The 17324-nt window shown below is 37.4% G+C and overlaps 1 protein-coding gene across 1 annotated transcript in view; it reads left to right on the top strand.

Moving 5' to 3' along the window:
• The window catches only part of fat3b (FAT atypical cadherin 3b), a 107445-nt gene that overhangs the window by 30703 nt on the left and 59418 nt on the right, over nt 1-17324 (top strand). Inside the window, exons 6-14 of the mRNA XM_028467252.1 lie at nt 3377-3438; nt 5743-6057; nt 7150-7360; nt 11270-11341; nt 13316-13452; nt 15039-15314; nt 15444-15654; nt 16776-16990; nt 17155-17313. Of these exons, the coding sequence (XP_028323053.1) occupies nt 3377-3438; nt 5743-6057; nt 7150-7360; nt 11270-11341; nt 13316-13452; nt 15039-15314; nt 15444-15654; nt 16776-16990; nt 17155-17313 (1658 nt within the window). The remainder of the gene's footprint in view (nt 1-3376; nt 3439-5742; nt 6058-7149; nt 7361-11269; nt 11342-13315; nt 13453-15038; nt 15315-15443; nt 15655-16775; nt 16991-17154; nt 17314-17324) is intronic.

Here is a 17324-nt window from a genome sequence, read left to right as displayed (position 1 = left end):
CGTATATTGAGCAGTTGTACATTTTTCGCCAAGGAATGGAATCATTCAGCACTCGTCAAATAACATTAGCTTTAAACATTAGCTTTGAAATTTAATTTTCAATCTTAGCACGGCGGGAGTAGCAAAACGAACAGCGGAACTAGGAAAAAAATTAATTTTCCAGTAGTAGGCATGCTCATAATCGATCTCAGTATGAGGTAAACTCAGACCGTGACACTATATGATCAGTGATTCATTAATAATCAACCAAATGCACATGCATTACACATATATGTCACGGATCTACAGTAGTTTGAAAAGGGACAGAATGAAGCAAAGCTGATCTAGTTCTGCCCCTTTGCCATAGTGTCAAAAAAACTTAATTTCTATTGTTATGGCAACAATACAACAACAAAAAAGAAAATGAAAAGTGCAACATCCATCGCAGCAACAACCAAAGAGAGATTTTATCTAATAAAACAATTCTCGTAGGTTAGCTTTAAAACATTGGTTATAATTCGACCATCACTGATTAATCGGTGATACGCTATAATCTGTCAGGCTTTAATTATAACATATTGTTTGATGCTGCAGGGCTACACAGTGGGTTGAAGTCATTTCGAATAATAAAGTTGCTACAGAAGTGGAATTGATTGTTCAAAAATGAAGTCCTAATCAAGTTGAAAGCTGTGCAGCTATTCACAATCAATGACTTTACTGGTTCAATACCTCACCCTTGATTCTTAAATTGTGTCTGTTTAAAAACAAATGAGTTTCAAAGTCACAAATATGACGAACCTGCCTTTGTAAAAAAAAAACTGGATCATTAGCTACATTTGAGCTCAGTCCGATTATAGGATGGAGATTTGTCAGGATGCAGATGAGGTGCACGGCTGTAGATCATTGATTTTTATCAGAGTACTTACTCTACTGTATGTGTGTGTGTGTGTGTGTGTGTGTGTGGCGTGTGCTGAAGAAGCCTTCCTCTAGTCTCTCTCCTCCACCATGTGACCGCTGCTCTAGATTTACTCCTAATTTGCTTAATTGAAGTTAGCTGGCGTAACAAGCTCAAGGTGACACTGTGCAATGTTCTCACATGTGATGGTGCATGTGCGTGTGAGAGTGTGTGTGTGAGTGTGTGTGTGTGTAAGTGTGTAAGTGAGTGCATTCGCCATGATTTTAGCATTGACATCTCAGTGTTTAAGCAGCCAAAATAATCCTTCATCAGTGCAAAGCTTCATTACACCAAAACAAACCCACTTGGCACATTGACTGTAATCAGTCCACATTAGAATCCACAGAGAAATGATTTCTGAATAAATGTGGTCTTTTGTTCATCTGTGTGACTGTACAGATGTCTTATACTGTGTGTGTGTGTGTGTGTGTGAATTAAATAATCCATTCCATTTAAGTAACTTTAGTGGTTGTTCCCATAAGCACAATATTTGAATGCTCAGCTATTGATGAAATACAGATTTTCAATCAGCAACATTGTCCCGAAAAACCAAAGTGATTACCATTATCTTAACTGGATGATTCTGCTTATGGCAGAAGTATCACTTTAAGCCTATGACAGCTTAGTTAGCATTCAGGGGAGGAAACACTTTACACAGGTCGCAAACCTATCATCACAGGGCAAATAAAGACACTCAATCCTACAGTCAAACAAGAAACTACAATATAAATGTACAATATGTTCAAGTACCTAGACACATTTCAAAATTCTAATAACAATGCATTTGATTTAATACATTAATTAAACAGACAACAATATTACCTGCACAACTTGTATATATGTTTATATTTATATTAATCCTTCATAGTTATTATTATTATTATTATTATTATTATTATTATTATTATTTTTTATTTTATTTATTATTATCATTATTATTATTATTTTTATTATCATTATTATCATTATCATTATCATTATTATTATTATTATTATTATTATTATTATTATTATTATTATTATTATTATTATTATTATTATACTGTTTCTGGTTTGTTTTTATTTTTTCACACCATCCACCAGGTCAAATTCCATGTATTGTCTAAAAACTCTACTTGGCAAATAAAACTGATTCTGTTTTTTTTTTTTAATGTACTTTAATTTAATCTGAATGCCACCATGAAAAAAATGTAATACAAGCTAAAAAAAAAAAAAAAAAAAAAAAAAGAAGATAGATAAGTAGGAAAAACAAGCTGTCAAAATGTTTAATTTCCACTTCCACAAATATGTTGTTGAATCAAAACTCAATGGCTGTGTTCCAAATGGCACACTACATACTATACACTACAAACTCAATGATTATATACAGTCTACTATATACTATAAGTATGATTAGGATGGTGAGCATTCCCACTAAAGTATACTTCCAGAACCTACAACTACAAAAACCATGAAGCACGCTGAGGCTAAACATCTCAAATTTCAGAAAACATCTTAAGTGAGAAAGTGACGAGGTAGAATATCGACATCATGTGGTTATTTGATCCATAAAACTTGCGTATAAACATTAAATTCTGACATTTCTGAGATTTTCGGAGACCCTGGCAAAGCTTCTAGTTAACTTCAAAGTAAGAGCCCTATTTACAAAAGCGTTAAAAAAAACTAATGGAACACACGAAGAGATGCTTTTGTTCTGAAAAGATAATGTTTGATTTTTAGCTTGAAGCTGGTGTCAAGGTCTGAGTTTACCTCCGTGATGAACGTACTGAGATGTACCCGTGCTGGATTAGCCATGCGCAGAGATTGTTGTACTGATTTTAAAAAATGCTTAAAACATCACATCTGTCTACCATCGATAAATAATCGACCAATGATAAAAAATTTAAAAAAAAATGACTGTTATGATCAGAGGGTTTCTTATGTCACTTTGTGTATTTTGTTGTGGTCTTGTGTATTTTTTTCTCATTTAGTGTGTCTTTGTTATTGTTTTGTGTGTTGCTGGTAATGGTGTGTTTTTTGTATTTTGTTGTTGTTTGTGTGTTTTATTTTTTCATTTTTCAGTTAACTTTTATCTTATTTTGTGTTTTTGTTGTCGTTTTGTGAGTTGCTTGTATACATATGTAGTAATATTATCATTTTTTAACCAAAAAAAACCCTCATATTTGTAATGCTTTCATTTGTTAAATTTCGTAGTAGTGCCATTGCGTACCCCTAGGGGTACACGTACCCCCATTTCAGAAACACTGCTCTAATGCATCCAAAAGCCGGGCCTTGAGTTTTACATGTGCATTAGACCTTACATGCATCCACATGCTCATTGATGTAAACAGGGTGTTTGATATAAACACACATTTTAGCCACAACAAATGAATCTAACTTAACGCTATAGTAACTCTACTAATCTACTATTTGTTATCTAAAGAAGCTGTTTCTTATTTTTAGGTCTGATCACAACAACTGCAAGAAAACTGGACAGAGAACAACAAGCGGAGCACTTTTTGGAGGTACAGTGAATTCTAAAGAGTATGCATCGTTTCATAATGTTATATTTCATCCGACCCTGCCACCTGCTCCATCCCACGATTAACAAAGACAGGATGGAGGACAGCCCTGGCAAGCCTTCAAGGCTCCATAAACTGTGATGAATGGTGGTAGTTTTGTGGTCCAGGTTTGGGAATTTTTAAATGTAATAATTCATCACCGGTTATCTACTCTGCAGAAAAAGGAGGAGGAGGAGGAGGAGGAGAGTGTTGTTGCCCTACGCAGCATTTGAACTGTGGACACTGTGCATACAGATAGCAAAGTGATTATGTTTGTGTTGCTTCTGCCTGTTTTTAATCATTCAGATTACACTGATAATCGTAGATTCATCACTATAAGGCCTAGCTTCTCAAAGTGGGGTACACATAGGGGTACTAGTACTAATGCTAGGCTAATGCTAATATTAGCTAATGCTAATAATAAATTCATGCTGATTATATGGCTAATGCTATGTTAATGCTCATGCTAGCAAATGGTAATGGTAGGTTAACGCTAATGTAGTGGTAAGCTAATGCTAATGCTAGCAAATGCTAATGGTAATACTAGGCTGTTGCTAGAAAATGCTAATTATAATGCTAGGCTAATGCTAATGATAGTAAATGCTAATGTTAATGCTAGGCTAATGTTAAAAGGACGTTTTTTATTCCCACTGTTGCTAATGCTTGTTCATGTGGACTTTATTGGGTTTTTTCCTTCTTATTACAAATTTTATATTTTTATAACGCTATGAGATGAAATTAAAAAGTAATTTATATTTTTGTGAACTAATAAAAACAAAACTATAATGTAGCTTTTTGTTAAATTTAAAATAATATATTGATATTTTTAACTAATAAAAATAATATATTGAACTTATAAAAACAAAACTATAATTATGTGACATGTGATGAAATCTAATCAGAACTCGTGAACATGTGGTGTTACACATTAATCACATCAAATCTGTTTGTATTTATTACAAACATTAATACTATTCAATATCAGGTTGATAAATGGCTATCAAATCTTTAAAATGTGCATAAAGTATTATGCCCTGTAGTTTAGTCGACGATATGTGCAAATTTAGTCGACTAAAATTAGTCTACACCTGAAATGGTCCTGATGACCCAATTTTGTCCAAAACTAAGTTGCAAAATGAAACTAAATCATAATTAATTTGCTATTAAAATGAACTCTGATATTTGTTGTGTTGCTACTTTGTTTAGTATAGTAAAAATATGTGGTTATTAATAATGAGTGAAGCATAACTTGCATTAAACTTAGTCACATAGTTCTTACATTAATTAGGAGTTTAATCCAAGGATATGGAAGCATTTTCCATCAGATCTCTACTATTTATTTTCTATTAAAATGCCAGACTGTGCAGGCCACCCTCTGCTCTGCTCTGCTCTGCTTGCCAGTCTATGCTGCCTATGTGTAATTAATAGTCCACTGAGCAGTGAAGCTGGCAGCTGTAGTGTTCACCCTCATCTGATCCAATTGATCGGTGATCAAACCTCTGCCTCCGCCTCCAGGGATCAATATAACAAAAGAGATTTCCCGTGAGCACGGCCCCACGTGGCCCTGCTCTCCACACAGGCTAATACAGTGCAAATATGAATGCATTGAAATGCATGTAACCCTCTAGAAATACAATGTTTATTACATATATATAACGTATTTTGTGTTAAAATACTTGTTTTAGGAGTCACTGCTGTTTTTTTACTTCTCGGAACAGCACGAAAAGCAGTGTTTGTTGTGTATTTTTTCTGTTTTTGTTGTTCTTTTGCATGTTTCTCCATTTGTTTGTACGTTTTTGTAGGTTGTCTGTACATTTTTGTTGTTCTTTTACATATATTTGTTGTCTCAATGTGCTTTTTTTATCCTCTTGTGTATTTTGTTGTCCTATTAAGTATTTGTGTTGTTCTTTTGTGTATTTTTCTGTTAATTTGTGTTTTTGTAGTAATTTTGTGTATTTTTGTTGTCATTTTGTGTGACTTTTGGGGTCATTTTTTTCTCACCATTATTTTAGCCTCTATGACATTTTGCATCAGCAAATTTAACCCAGAATCGTCTTTCTGGTAAGACTTTATTTGAATTAAATTGATCAAGATTTATATTGTATATCGCCATTTTGAGAACAACTATTGCGATATGAATTTTGATCCATATCGCCCAGCTCTACTTTGTTTACTCTACTTGAAGAGTTCCGGTAGTGAATAACTTTGAATCTTCAACGGTTCAATGCATTTTCTCATTTCTGTTTGTCTGCGTTCCTGTGTGCTAAGGTTACCGTTATTGATGGTCCCATGACCACCCGCCAGTCCACCGTGTGGGTCATAGTTCACATCGAGGATGAAAATGACAATGCCCCCACTTTCCCAGAGGTCACCTACCGCATTCGACTGCCCGAACGAGACCGTAACAAACGGGGCGAACCCGTCTACCGTGTCTTTGCCTACGATCGTGACTTTGGAGCTAATGGCAACATCACCTACAGCATTATTGATGGGAATGAGGATGAAAAGTTCAGCATCGATCCCAGGACCGCCATGGTGACATCCAAAAAATCGGTGTCAGCAGGCAGCTATGATATTCTCACAGTGAGTTTTATATATGATCATGTGATATATGCTATACTAGTATTAAATTTTAAAGATAGTCCACACTTTGTACAGCCAGTTTAAGGCAAAAAGCTGGTCACATCTTGCAGGGAATGTATCTTTACACAGGGGTTCTCAACCTTGGGGTTGCGAGACACTGGGAGGGGTCAAGAAACTAAGAATAATTTTTTAACAATTTTGCACATTTTTACCCTTTTTCTGCAACTACACCAAACTTGCCATTTTTTTAACCTATTTTCATCACTTCTTGTCATATTTTTGCTCCATTATTCCAATTTCTGCCACTTCTCCATCAAAATACAATACCTTTACTGCACATTTTTCCCACATTCAAGACATTTTTGGCACTTAAAAACCCTTTCCACAACTTTTCCCACTTAATGTCACATATGTTGACCCATTATTGTCACTTTTAACCTCTTTTCACCACATTTCATGTTTATCTTTGCCAATTTACCACATTTATGTTTTGTTTTGCCCATTATTTGCCAGTTTAAACGAATTGTTCCTACTTTTCTCTGCCACTTTTAAGCCAATATTGACACTGTTGTGTGTGTGGTTTTTTTTTACCACTTTTTCTCTCTGTTTTTGGCCACTCTAATTTGAAACTATTCACCAATTTCTGTGGTTTTTAAAATCCCATTTCAACCACCATTTTTGGTCACTTTCAACCAATTTTTTTTTCTGATTAAAACAAGGATTTCCATCTTTAAGATGACTCTATACCTTGGCGCAAATAATAATAAACTTCTTTGATCACAGTGGATAATATTCAGATGAATAAATAAATGTGGTTATCACAGATTCAAAGAACAATGGACCATTATTTTGCTGGCTTTATGGATGTTCCCACAAAAGCTCTCCCCTTTATTCCCCCTTATAGATGACCCTGTCTCCACATGACTGTTCTTCAATGTTCATGTTCCTGCCACCTTTATTATGTGGGTCGCGGGCTGAAAAGGTTGAGAACCACTGTCTTAAACTGGTTCAATGTTATTGCACTAAACTTTTTTATGTTTACATAGATTAAAGTTTGTTCCTTAACGTCTGATTGTTGTTGTTTTTGCTCAGATTAAAGGAGAGGACAGTGGTGATCCTCCACTGTGGTCAACCGTCAAACTCCACGTAGAGTGGATCCGCAAACCTGTCCCTTCAATGCCTCCCCTAGTGTTCACCCAGAGGTACTACAACTTCTCCATTTCAGAGACCACTGCTGTTGCTCAGCCCGTGGGAGTTGTGGCCGTCAGTCAGTCAAGCACCCCAGTCTGGTTCAGTATCATAGGTAAGAGAAATCAATTCACCATTTTTTGGAGGTGCTCACTTTGGTGTGTTTGTTGGATAGGTTTTAGCTGAGGCACACGGTGTAGACCAGACATGGGCAACTGGTCCAATTTTATGTGGCCCCCAAACTAAACGTACAAAATTACAGCAAAAATACACAAAACTAAAGCAAGAATACATTAAAAGATACAAAGAATTGCAACATAGCAGAAAAATACAGTACAATAAAAGACAAGAAAAACACAGAAAATACTCAAAAAACACACAAAACTACGACAAAAATGAACAAACAGTCATACACAAATTTACTCCAACGAACACAAAATGACAACAAAAACAAACACAAAATTACTCAAAAAATATACAGAAAATGACAACAAAAGTACACAAAAATAAAAGAACACAAAAAAGTTGTTCTGCAAACCCACAGTTCTAAAAAACTACCAAAACAACATCAGAAATACAAAAAAAAATACTTAAAACCATACATTTTACAGGAAAAATACAAGGACAACGAAAATACACAAAATGACAGAAAAACACACAAAATTACTATAAAAACGTGTTTTTCTTTCCTGTAATAATGCTCAGATTGGTCATTATTCTAAATACTGACATGAATGTTGATAATCAATCAATCAATCTTTTATTTGTATAGCGCCAAATCATAACCAATGGTATCTCAAGACACTTTACAGTAGAGCAGTCTTAAGGACGGACTCTTCATTTTATGGATACACACATATGCATATATACGTATATACACATACATATGTATCCCACACCCAACATGAATTCATCATGGCGGCAAGGAAAACCTTCTGTTAAGCAGCAGGAACCTTGTGTGGATCCCATTCCTATGATGAACAGCCATCCATGTTATGCTGTGTTGGGTGTGTGCAGAGGAAAGGGTGGAGACAGAGTTGTTGAGACTCTGTAACTCCACACTAAGGATCCCACGGACCTGCAAGACAAAAGCCAGAAGGAGTACAGGAGCAAACACACAAGGGAAGAAGCAGACATAGAGGGAGTGTTAGAGAGAGGAATGGGACCCTCTCCGGTCCCTCTCTAACCTAAATGACCTCTCTCTTAACGCCCTCTCCAACCTCTCTCCAACCGAGCATGCCAGACCCCCCCACCGGCAGTCTATGCCTATTGCATCTTAACTATGAGCTATGATCTGGTTCCTAACTAAAAGCTTTACCAAAGAGGAATGTTTTGAGCCTAACCTTAAAGGTAGAGAGGGTGTCTGCCCCCCAAACCATGGTTGGTAGATGGTTCCAGAGAAGTGGGGCCTGATAACTGAAAGCTCTTCCTCCTATACTACTTTTAGAGACAAATGGAACAACGAGTAGTCCAGCATTTTGAGAGCGTAGTTTTCTGGGGGGATTGTATGGCACTACAAGCTCCTTGAGATAGACTGGTGCCTGTCCATTTAGGGCTTTATAAGTGAGAAGAAGAATCTTGAATTCTATTCTATATTTTATGCAGAGAGGCTAATACAGGAGTAATGTGATCTCTTCTCCTAGTTTTAGTCAGTACACGTGCTGCAGCATTTTGAACCAGCTGAAGTGTCTTAAGCGACTTACTCGGGCAGCCTGCTAAAAGAGAATTACAATAATCCAGTCGAGAGGTAACAAAAGCATGGACTAGCTTTTCGGCGTCGCTCTGAGACAGGATAGATCTGATTTTAGCAATGTTACGGAGATGAAAGAAGGCAGTTCTTGAAGTTTGTTTTATGTGAGAGTTGAAGGATAAATCCTGATCAAATAGAACCCCAAGGTTTCTAACAGTTGTGCTTCATGCCAGAGTAATGCCATCTAGGGCAGTTAGGCTAGCATAGGTTTCTCTAAGGTGTCGTGGGCCCAGTACAATGACCTCAGTCTTGTCTGAGTTAAGAAGAAGAAAATTTTGGTCCATCCAGGCCCTAATGTCCTTTAGACAGGCCTCAAGTTTAGATAGCTGATTTGTCTCACCTGGCTTCATTGATACATACAGTTGGGTATCATCAGCATAGCAGTGAAAGTTAACAGAGTATTTTACATTACCAAGGGGGATCATATAGATGCAGAAGAGGATTGGACCTAGCACAGAGCCCTGAGGAACCCCGTAGCTTACTTTAGTGTACACAGAAGACTTATTATTCACGTGTACAAACTGGTACCTATCAGATAGGTAGGACTTACACCAGTTTAGGGCAGTCCCTGTGATTCCAAGTAATTTCTCTAATCTCTCTAGTAGAATATAGTGATCTATAGTGTCAAAAGCTGCACTAAGATCTAATAAAACCAGCACTGAGAGTCGTCCTTCATCTGAAGCCCAGAGTAGATCATTAGTTACTTTAACTAAAGCAGTCTCTGTGCTGTGTTGAGCTCTAAAACCTGACTGGAAGTCCTCGAACAGGTTGTTGTTTTGAAGGAAGTCACAGAGCTGAGCCGCCACAACTTTCTCAAGAATCTTTGAAATAAAAGGAAGATTAGATATAGGCTGCTGTGATAAAAGTTGCCCACCTATGGCTTAGACATTACAAACTTTGAAACACAAAGTGACCTGCACTGTCAGACCCTCTATAATCCTTGAACAATTTCTCTTTTATTGAATTGTCTTGAACTCCAATATGTTAGTGTTCTGCCCCCAACCAAATAGTACATTTTTGTGTGCACTTAGAGAGTTGCTGTTTTGTCAGGATCTTTAACAAACAAACAATTTAAATGACATGATTGCCCACACTGAGCTACTCCAAAGTAGCTCAAACACTCCTACACCTTCCTGCTAACCACAAAAAGGCCACTCTGCTCCCTTTGTATGCCACCAAACCACAAAATGGTCTTGTCTGAAACACTAACCTGACTAAGGACAACACCAAAAACCTAATTACAGCCAGCACACAAAGATTCAAAGAAAACTGTCACACTCTAAAGTAAAATCACTACAACAGACTGATAGTGGTTGTGTGCTTGAGAAACACAATTTTGCTTCCTTCCTGTCTTACCCGTAGTAATGTGCGCAACACTGATTTGGATGTTCATAGGAAATGTATATTGATTAATTCCACACTGATTATTACATCACAATCCTTTGGCGTGTACCTTTACTTGATTTAGGCGAATGTTATTTTACACAAGTCTTCTATACTTGAGCCCCCAAAATATCCAATTACACCTACTTAGCTCACAGAAAACTCACTAAACTGAGTGCCCCATAGTGAACCACATTCTACTCTTAAAAAAATAATCCAGTTTCATCCAGTTTCCTCTCTGTCGGTAAGATTTTCTACCTTACTTTACCCGAGTGTCTCCCATGACGCAACTGGACATGCCAGGGGCCACCTCAAGGCTCGAAAAAATGGCAGTGGGGGTCTCTTTAGTTCCAGTAAGGTCACTCACTGTGAAAGTTCAAAAAAACAGCCTCATGTGGTTTAGCATACTGTATATGGCCTCACTAATTTATTCTAAAAAGCTAGTTTAAAAAAGATCCCGGACAAGTCCCCATCATTGTGCTATGGCTGGCTTAACATCGGACATATTAAGTGACACAGAACCAGGAAAATTGTAAACTAAATTCAGTTTGGTTGGACAAAACAGATGTTTGTCATCCAGTTGTTTTCCTAAAAAGGACATGAGTACAAACATAAAGAGCACCAGTTGCCTGTAACACTATTAGTTTATCGCACGAATAAACCAACCAGAATGGGAATTATTGATTTGCTTAGACAAAGCATTTATTTGAGAGTAAATATCCAAAAGTATTACAAAAAACTCCTTATCTGATATGCCACATTAATGTGAAGAAGGTCAGTCTTTTGAGCTCTCTCTGTGTGATTTAGATGTTTGATCATGTAGACAACATCTAGACTTTATAAATATAAACATTCTTCTCTTTTTTCCCCATCCCCTCTCTCCATGTTAAGGTGGACGTCTTGCAAGAGAAATGTTCTACATTCCTCAAAATGCATGTGGAAGAAACTGCTCCCTCGACACAGGTCTGAGAAAAAGCTTTTTTTGTCACATATTTTCCTCCAAAGCCCCAGGTCTGAAGAACTTTGAAGAAGTTTGTAAAATGGAGCACTCAGTGCCATGACCTTGTTTAGCCAAAGGCAGTATTGATGGATTCGAGTTGAAAAAGGGTTTCTCTCACAGTGCCACACAAACATCATTGGTTTGTTATCCTTCTTCCCAGGTAGGATAGAATCAAGCAGTGCTTCTACTTGGATTGGTAAAACAGCTTGCTTCACAATACAGTGCGAACAATTCTGTAAAATATATCCACATAAGAGAGCAGTGTAATTTATAATATTTGCTTGTTTAAAAACCTTAAGTGAGTATTTGTTTTGTTTTCTTTAGCAAAACTAAAACCTCATTAGTTAAAGCTGCAGGTGCCCATAAGCTTTCTAGAGTATTAAAGTTTATTGTTGATGAACAATTAAGTGATGTATCAATAATTAGAAAGAAGTAATATTTTTTCTGATAAAAGGCAGCAAAAACTACTAACGAGAAAAAAAATGCATTAGAACACATAGAATAAAATGACGTTTGTCAAAATTAAAAATACATAAAAATAAGAGGACTCAGAGAACGCAAACACCCGCCAAGCACCAATACGCGCCAAATATCCTCCGTGCTAGATATTGGGGGAAAATCGCAAAGAAATGCACAATCCTGATCCGATCCCGTTGAAACTCGGTGGGTTAATTGAAGAATCAATCTGACATAACTGAGTCAAATTTCATTAATATTGGTGTATCATAAACAAAGATATGCATTTTAGAAATTTTGTTAATGATTAGAGATTTTCAAACTGATCTGGAATTAGTATATTGATCTAGATCCCCATCCAAAATTAAATAGAACCCTCCATGGCGTAAAGTTTATCTTTTGTAAAAATCCATTCAGTATTCTTGACGTAATCCTGCTAACAGACAAGCGAATAAATAAGATATTACTTAATAAATGGTAAAAGGTAACAAATGCTAAATTCTTAGGCACTAATGTTGTTTTTAGGAAGTGGGGTGAGCTAATCAAAAAAAACACATGATATGATGGTTTAAAGCTAATTAGTTCCACTGGCCTTTGTAATAGAGTAAAGATTAAAGTAATTACTGGTGTGGGTTTGACAACTGGTAACCAAGTTATACACATCATCAAGCATAACAGTTTCAGGTCAAGGTTGCTTTATTTATTTCCATAGGGAGATATTACATTAGACAAATAATAAATCATCACCTGATTAAAACGAATTGCCATCTCATGGTTCCACCACTGTATCTTTGTAAAAACAGAGACACTATCAATAGGCTGACATACATTAATGGACACAAACTTGAATAATGTTTGAAGAAACACTTCTTTAATCTTTCATTGTATAATATTTGACCAGCATGTCTCTTAAAAAAAAAAAAAAAAACTAAAAAACAAAAAGAGTGATCTACTGTGGTTTGCTCCCACTCAACACGCATCAGTGGTTCAGTGAAAAATGTCCAATCAGTATTCATATGCTGAGGGGAGCTCGAGCTCCCAAGTATCTCCAGAGAGAAGCTGGAATGAGACGGTGAATGGCACTGAATACCTAACGCATATCAATCCTCCCCCACGCTTTAATCAAACATTAAGCCTTTAAACTGAACTGTACACATGGTGCTCTTAGAAAAGACCTGGCTGCAGCTTTTTTGATCACCGAGATGGGGTTGTGTTTTTAAGTGATAAGGCAGATGTTTGCGTGGCTGTTTAACTGTTCTCAGTCTGCCAAGTGGTCTCGGTGCAACATCGCATCACATTTCAGTTCATTTTATTTCACACTCCCTCCAGCTCCAGATGAAGGCACCTGGCCAAGACAATTACACAGTAATAACTTAGAGCACCTGAGTTTAGGGCGCAGGGTGAATATAAAGCAAATGACAGAGTGTGTGTGTGTGTGTGTGTGTGTGTGTGTGTGTGTGTGTGTGTGTGTGTAATTTCAGGAAGCTTCGACATGCAGTTTGACCTTCAAGTAGGGGTCGGGACATTAGTTGTGGCCAAGCCCCTTGATGCAGAGATGCAGTCAGTGTACAACATGACAATACAAGTAACCGATGGGACTAATATTGCCACAGCACAGGTACGCTCACTTTGGGTGTTTGTTTGTTTTTTTTTGCAGTGATGTGTTGCTGAAATATATTTTTTCTTGCGGTTTTCTTCTGGTTACCCTCAGGTACTATGTTGTAAGAAATACTCCTTTTTGATCTAGTAGATCAAGGGAATTGTCCAGCAGATGTAAGGGTCAGGTCATTTTTGCATCACTACTCGAACTGCAAAACACTCTTTTGAAACATTCACTATTTTTCTTGAAAACATCATAAATACTTTTATAATTCCCCAGCCCAAGTAAAATCTTCACTTTCAAGGATACATATTAAATAAACTCTACAGTTCTACCCTCTTAGATATAATCACCACTAAAGCTAATCTTCTACTAAAGGCAGAGGTGGACAAAGTACTCGCTTTTATTACTTGAGTGAAGGTACAAATACTCTTAGTCAAAAACTACTACTAAAAGTAAATTAGCTTTGTCAGAATATCAGTTAAGTGATAGTGCTGAGGTATTTGAATTTAAGTATTTAAAGTAATTAAAAATCTCCATAATTGCAAATAAGAAAACGTGTTTTATATAGTAGTACAACTGAATAAAACTGATGTTTTATGAATACAATAACATTTACTTCATGTTTGTGTTTAATAAAACCGCACCAAACCAACCAAATCACCGTTAATGTACAAAGAGCTGCTCAATAGGATCAACATTACACATATCATTGTGAGAAGCCTGAGTTTAATAACTCAGCTGATTTCATCAATACAACTGTTTTATTTGCAACAAAAAAGCAAATATAACCAACAAATGTGTTAATATAAATATATATATTTCTGTTACTTGTAGTAACATTTGAGCATCACGTAGTATATTTATCAAACACTAATGAAATAATCTCTATTGTCAAGCTATCCAGATTTTATACTGCCAGCATTAAATTGTCGTTTGTTTTTTCTTTGTTTGTATTTTTCATAGGAATCACATTTGTTTTGAAAAACCTTGAACATGGGCATAAAATACAGTCATGGATGCTCTGGTGAACTATCTTTGTCATTGTCAGAGTCGATCTCTGCCAAGCAAATGTCCAACCTTCTTTGACGTCTTGTTCTCAAGACCAAATTTTAAAGGTCTTGGTCTCCTCTCGAACTTGAAAGCATCTTTACTCGATCTTGTCTCGGTCTGGGAGTGCCCGAACTCTGGATTTGTTTGTCAAGACCAGCACTGATTTCTGCTATTCTTCAACATTACTAATGTGATAATAAGGAGACGAACTTAGTAAAACGATAAATATCTTTGATTCATGCGTTACTATTTTTTTCTAGCAAATTTATTTTAAAGAAACTAAAACTAAAGAATGTTCTTTAACTAATCAACCTTGTCATGGCTTTTGAAATATATGTTTATGGCCTCGGTCTTGGGTTGTCTCAGTCTTGGTCTTGACTCGGTCTCAACTCCCAAAGTCTTGGTCTTGTCTTGGTCTCGTCTTGGTCTCAGTGCATTCTGGTCTTGGTCTTGTCTTGGTCTCAGATACTGTGGTCTTGCGCACAACACTACTTTAGACATCATGCATGCTGACCTTGCATGTTGTGTTTTTGTTTCACTTTGGTGCTCAGGTGTTCATCCGAATCCAGGATAGCAACGACAACCCCCCGGTCTTCTCACAGCCAGCCTATGACGTGAGCGTCTCTGAGGACGTGCCAGTGGACATGGAGCTGCTGCGGATCAGAGCGTCTGACATTGATGAACGTGCTCGTTTAAGCTTCTCCATCTACAGCAGCGTTGACCCAGCCAGTATGAGACTGTTCAGGGTCAACCCTGGTACTGGGGTAGTCTACACCGCAGACAGACTGGACTATGAGGCCAGAACGCAGCATATCCTCACTATTATGGTGAGAGGGTGCCACAATTGTCTTATTTTTTCCTACTAAATAATGCTCATTCTGACTTCTGTGCCTTTATCTTAATTGGTTCATTTGTCTATGCATGTTCATTTCTCATTTTTCCTCTTGCTGCCCCAGGTCAAGGATCAGGAGTTTCCATTTAATCGTGACCTGGCTCGAATCCTGGTAGCAGTGGAGGATACCAATGATAATATCCCGTACTTCACCAGCACTATATACGATGCCACGGTGTATGAAACCTCACCTGCCAGCACTTCTATAGTGCAGGTGACAGCACTTGACAAAGACAATGGTATCAATGGTCAGCTGACCTATTTAATGGAAGCAGGTGAGGTCTGATAAAATACATTGGCTGTGTTCGAAATCGCTCTCAGACGTAGTAATGAGTATGCAGTGCGTTCACATTAAATATTATGAAAAGATTAACGACACAAGAAATACCCGGATGATAATATATTGGGACATACTATGCACGGTGGGCACACTAGTCATACTCAACCGCCCCATGATGCATTGCGAGCTGAACATAAAGTTGTCCTGGGACCGACTTCAAGCTAAAAGTCAAACATCCCCTTTTCAAAACAAAAGCATCTCTTCTTGTCTTCCATTAGTTTTTTACCACTTTAGTAAATGGGGCTCTTGTTTTGAAGTTAACCAGAAGTTTTGTAAGAAGCACAAAGGCGGGTCTCCAAAAATCTCTGAAATGTTGGACCTAAATGTGTATCCACATTTTGTGGATGAAAATACCACATGATGATATTCTACTTGATCACTTTATCACTTAAAATGCTTTCAGAACTTTCAAAGGTGGCAAATCAAATGGAGATATTTAGCCTCAGTGTGCTTCAGGTTTTCTAGGTTGTAAATGTATCTTGGGAAACTTGGAAGTATACTTCAGTGGGAACGGTTATCATCAGTCATCATCCTAATCATACTTGTTGTAATCATACTTGTTGTGGCGGTTTGGATGCATGAGATGGAGTCAAGCTTTAGGGTTGCTGGTCAGATGCGGACACAGGGTTTATTTGGTCACATGCTTTTGGGGAACAGACCAGTCTGAGATTCAGAGGTAAACAAGCTTTCAGCCTGTGTGCCTCAGTGAACCTCCTGCTGTTCAGTGCTCTCAGTGTTATGTATGTTGCTGACAGCGGTAGTCAAAACATAGCGGTGCCTCCTCAGGCAGAGGCCTTGGTGAATGCTGTCAGTGTACGATGGTATGTGGCCTGCTTAGGGCAGTCTGACCTGATCTGAACAAGAGAGATTTCTGTAATTACAATCAATACTAGTATAAAGTAGACAGTATACACTCATTGAGTTTGTAGTGTATAGTACGGAGTGTGCCATTTCAAACACAGCCCATGTCTTTTGTTTTCATCAAAGGAAAATCAAGTAATTGAGTTGGTTGAGTAGTTTTAACAGTATTGACTAACACTGTAACTCTACTCCTAGGTAACACTGGTGGCGTGTTTAGCATTGACAACACCACTGGCAGTATTTTTATTGCCAAAGACCTCGACCCCAGTTTTGTGGGGTTTTACACCCTCACTGTGCGTGTGACGGACAGTGGATTCCCTCCATTAATGGCTACAGCGACAGTTCGCATTTTGGTGACTCTATCGAACCTCTCCAAACCCAAATTCTCCCAGAAAGAGTATCAAGCTGAGGTAATAAGTTTCACTTTCATCGCATTTACAAGCCATACTTTTAATGATACTCATCTTTTATCGAGAGATGCTTTAACGACAGCCCTGAAAGTAGCAAGATCCCTTTTCATCACAATATTTCTTGGATGTTTTCTTACACATTTGTCTGTGATAATTTCTGACAGATAATGGAAGACAGCAAAGTGGGCACGCATGTGGCCTCTGTTAATGCCCTCAGCCGTTCTGCACTCATTTATGACATCACCCGAGGCAATGAAGAGCACAGCTTCTTTATTAACCATTACACCGGGGTAATCATGACACGGAAACCCCTTGACTTTGAGGTTTGTATGTC

Source organism: Gouania willdenowi, chromosome 14 (assembly GCF_900634775.1).
Source record: "Gouania willdenowi chromosome 14, fGouWil2.1, whole genome shotgun sequence".
Lineage (NCBI taxonomy): Eukaryota > Metazoa > Chordata > Actinopteri > Blenniiformes > Gobiesocidae > Gouania > Gouania willdenowi.
This window is presented reverse-complemented; position numbering and strand designations above follow the sequence as displayed.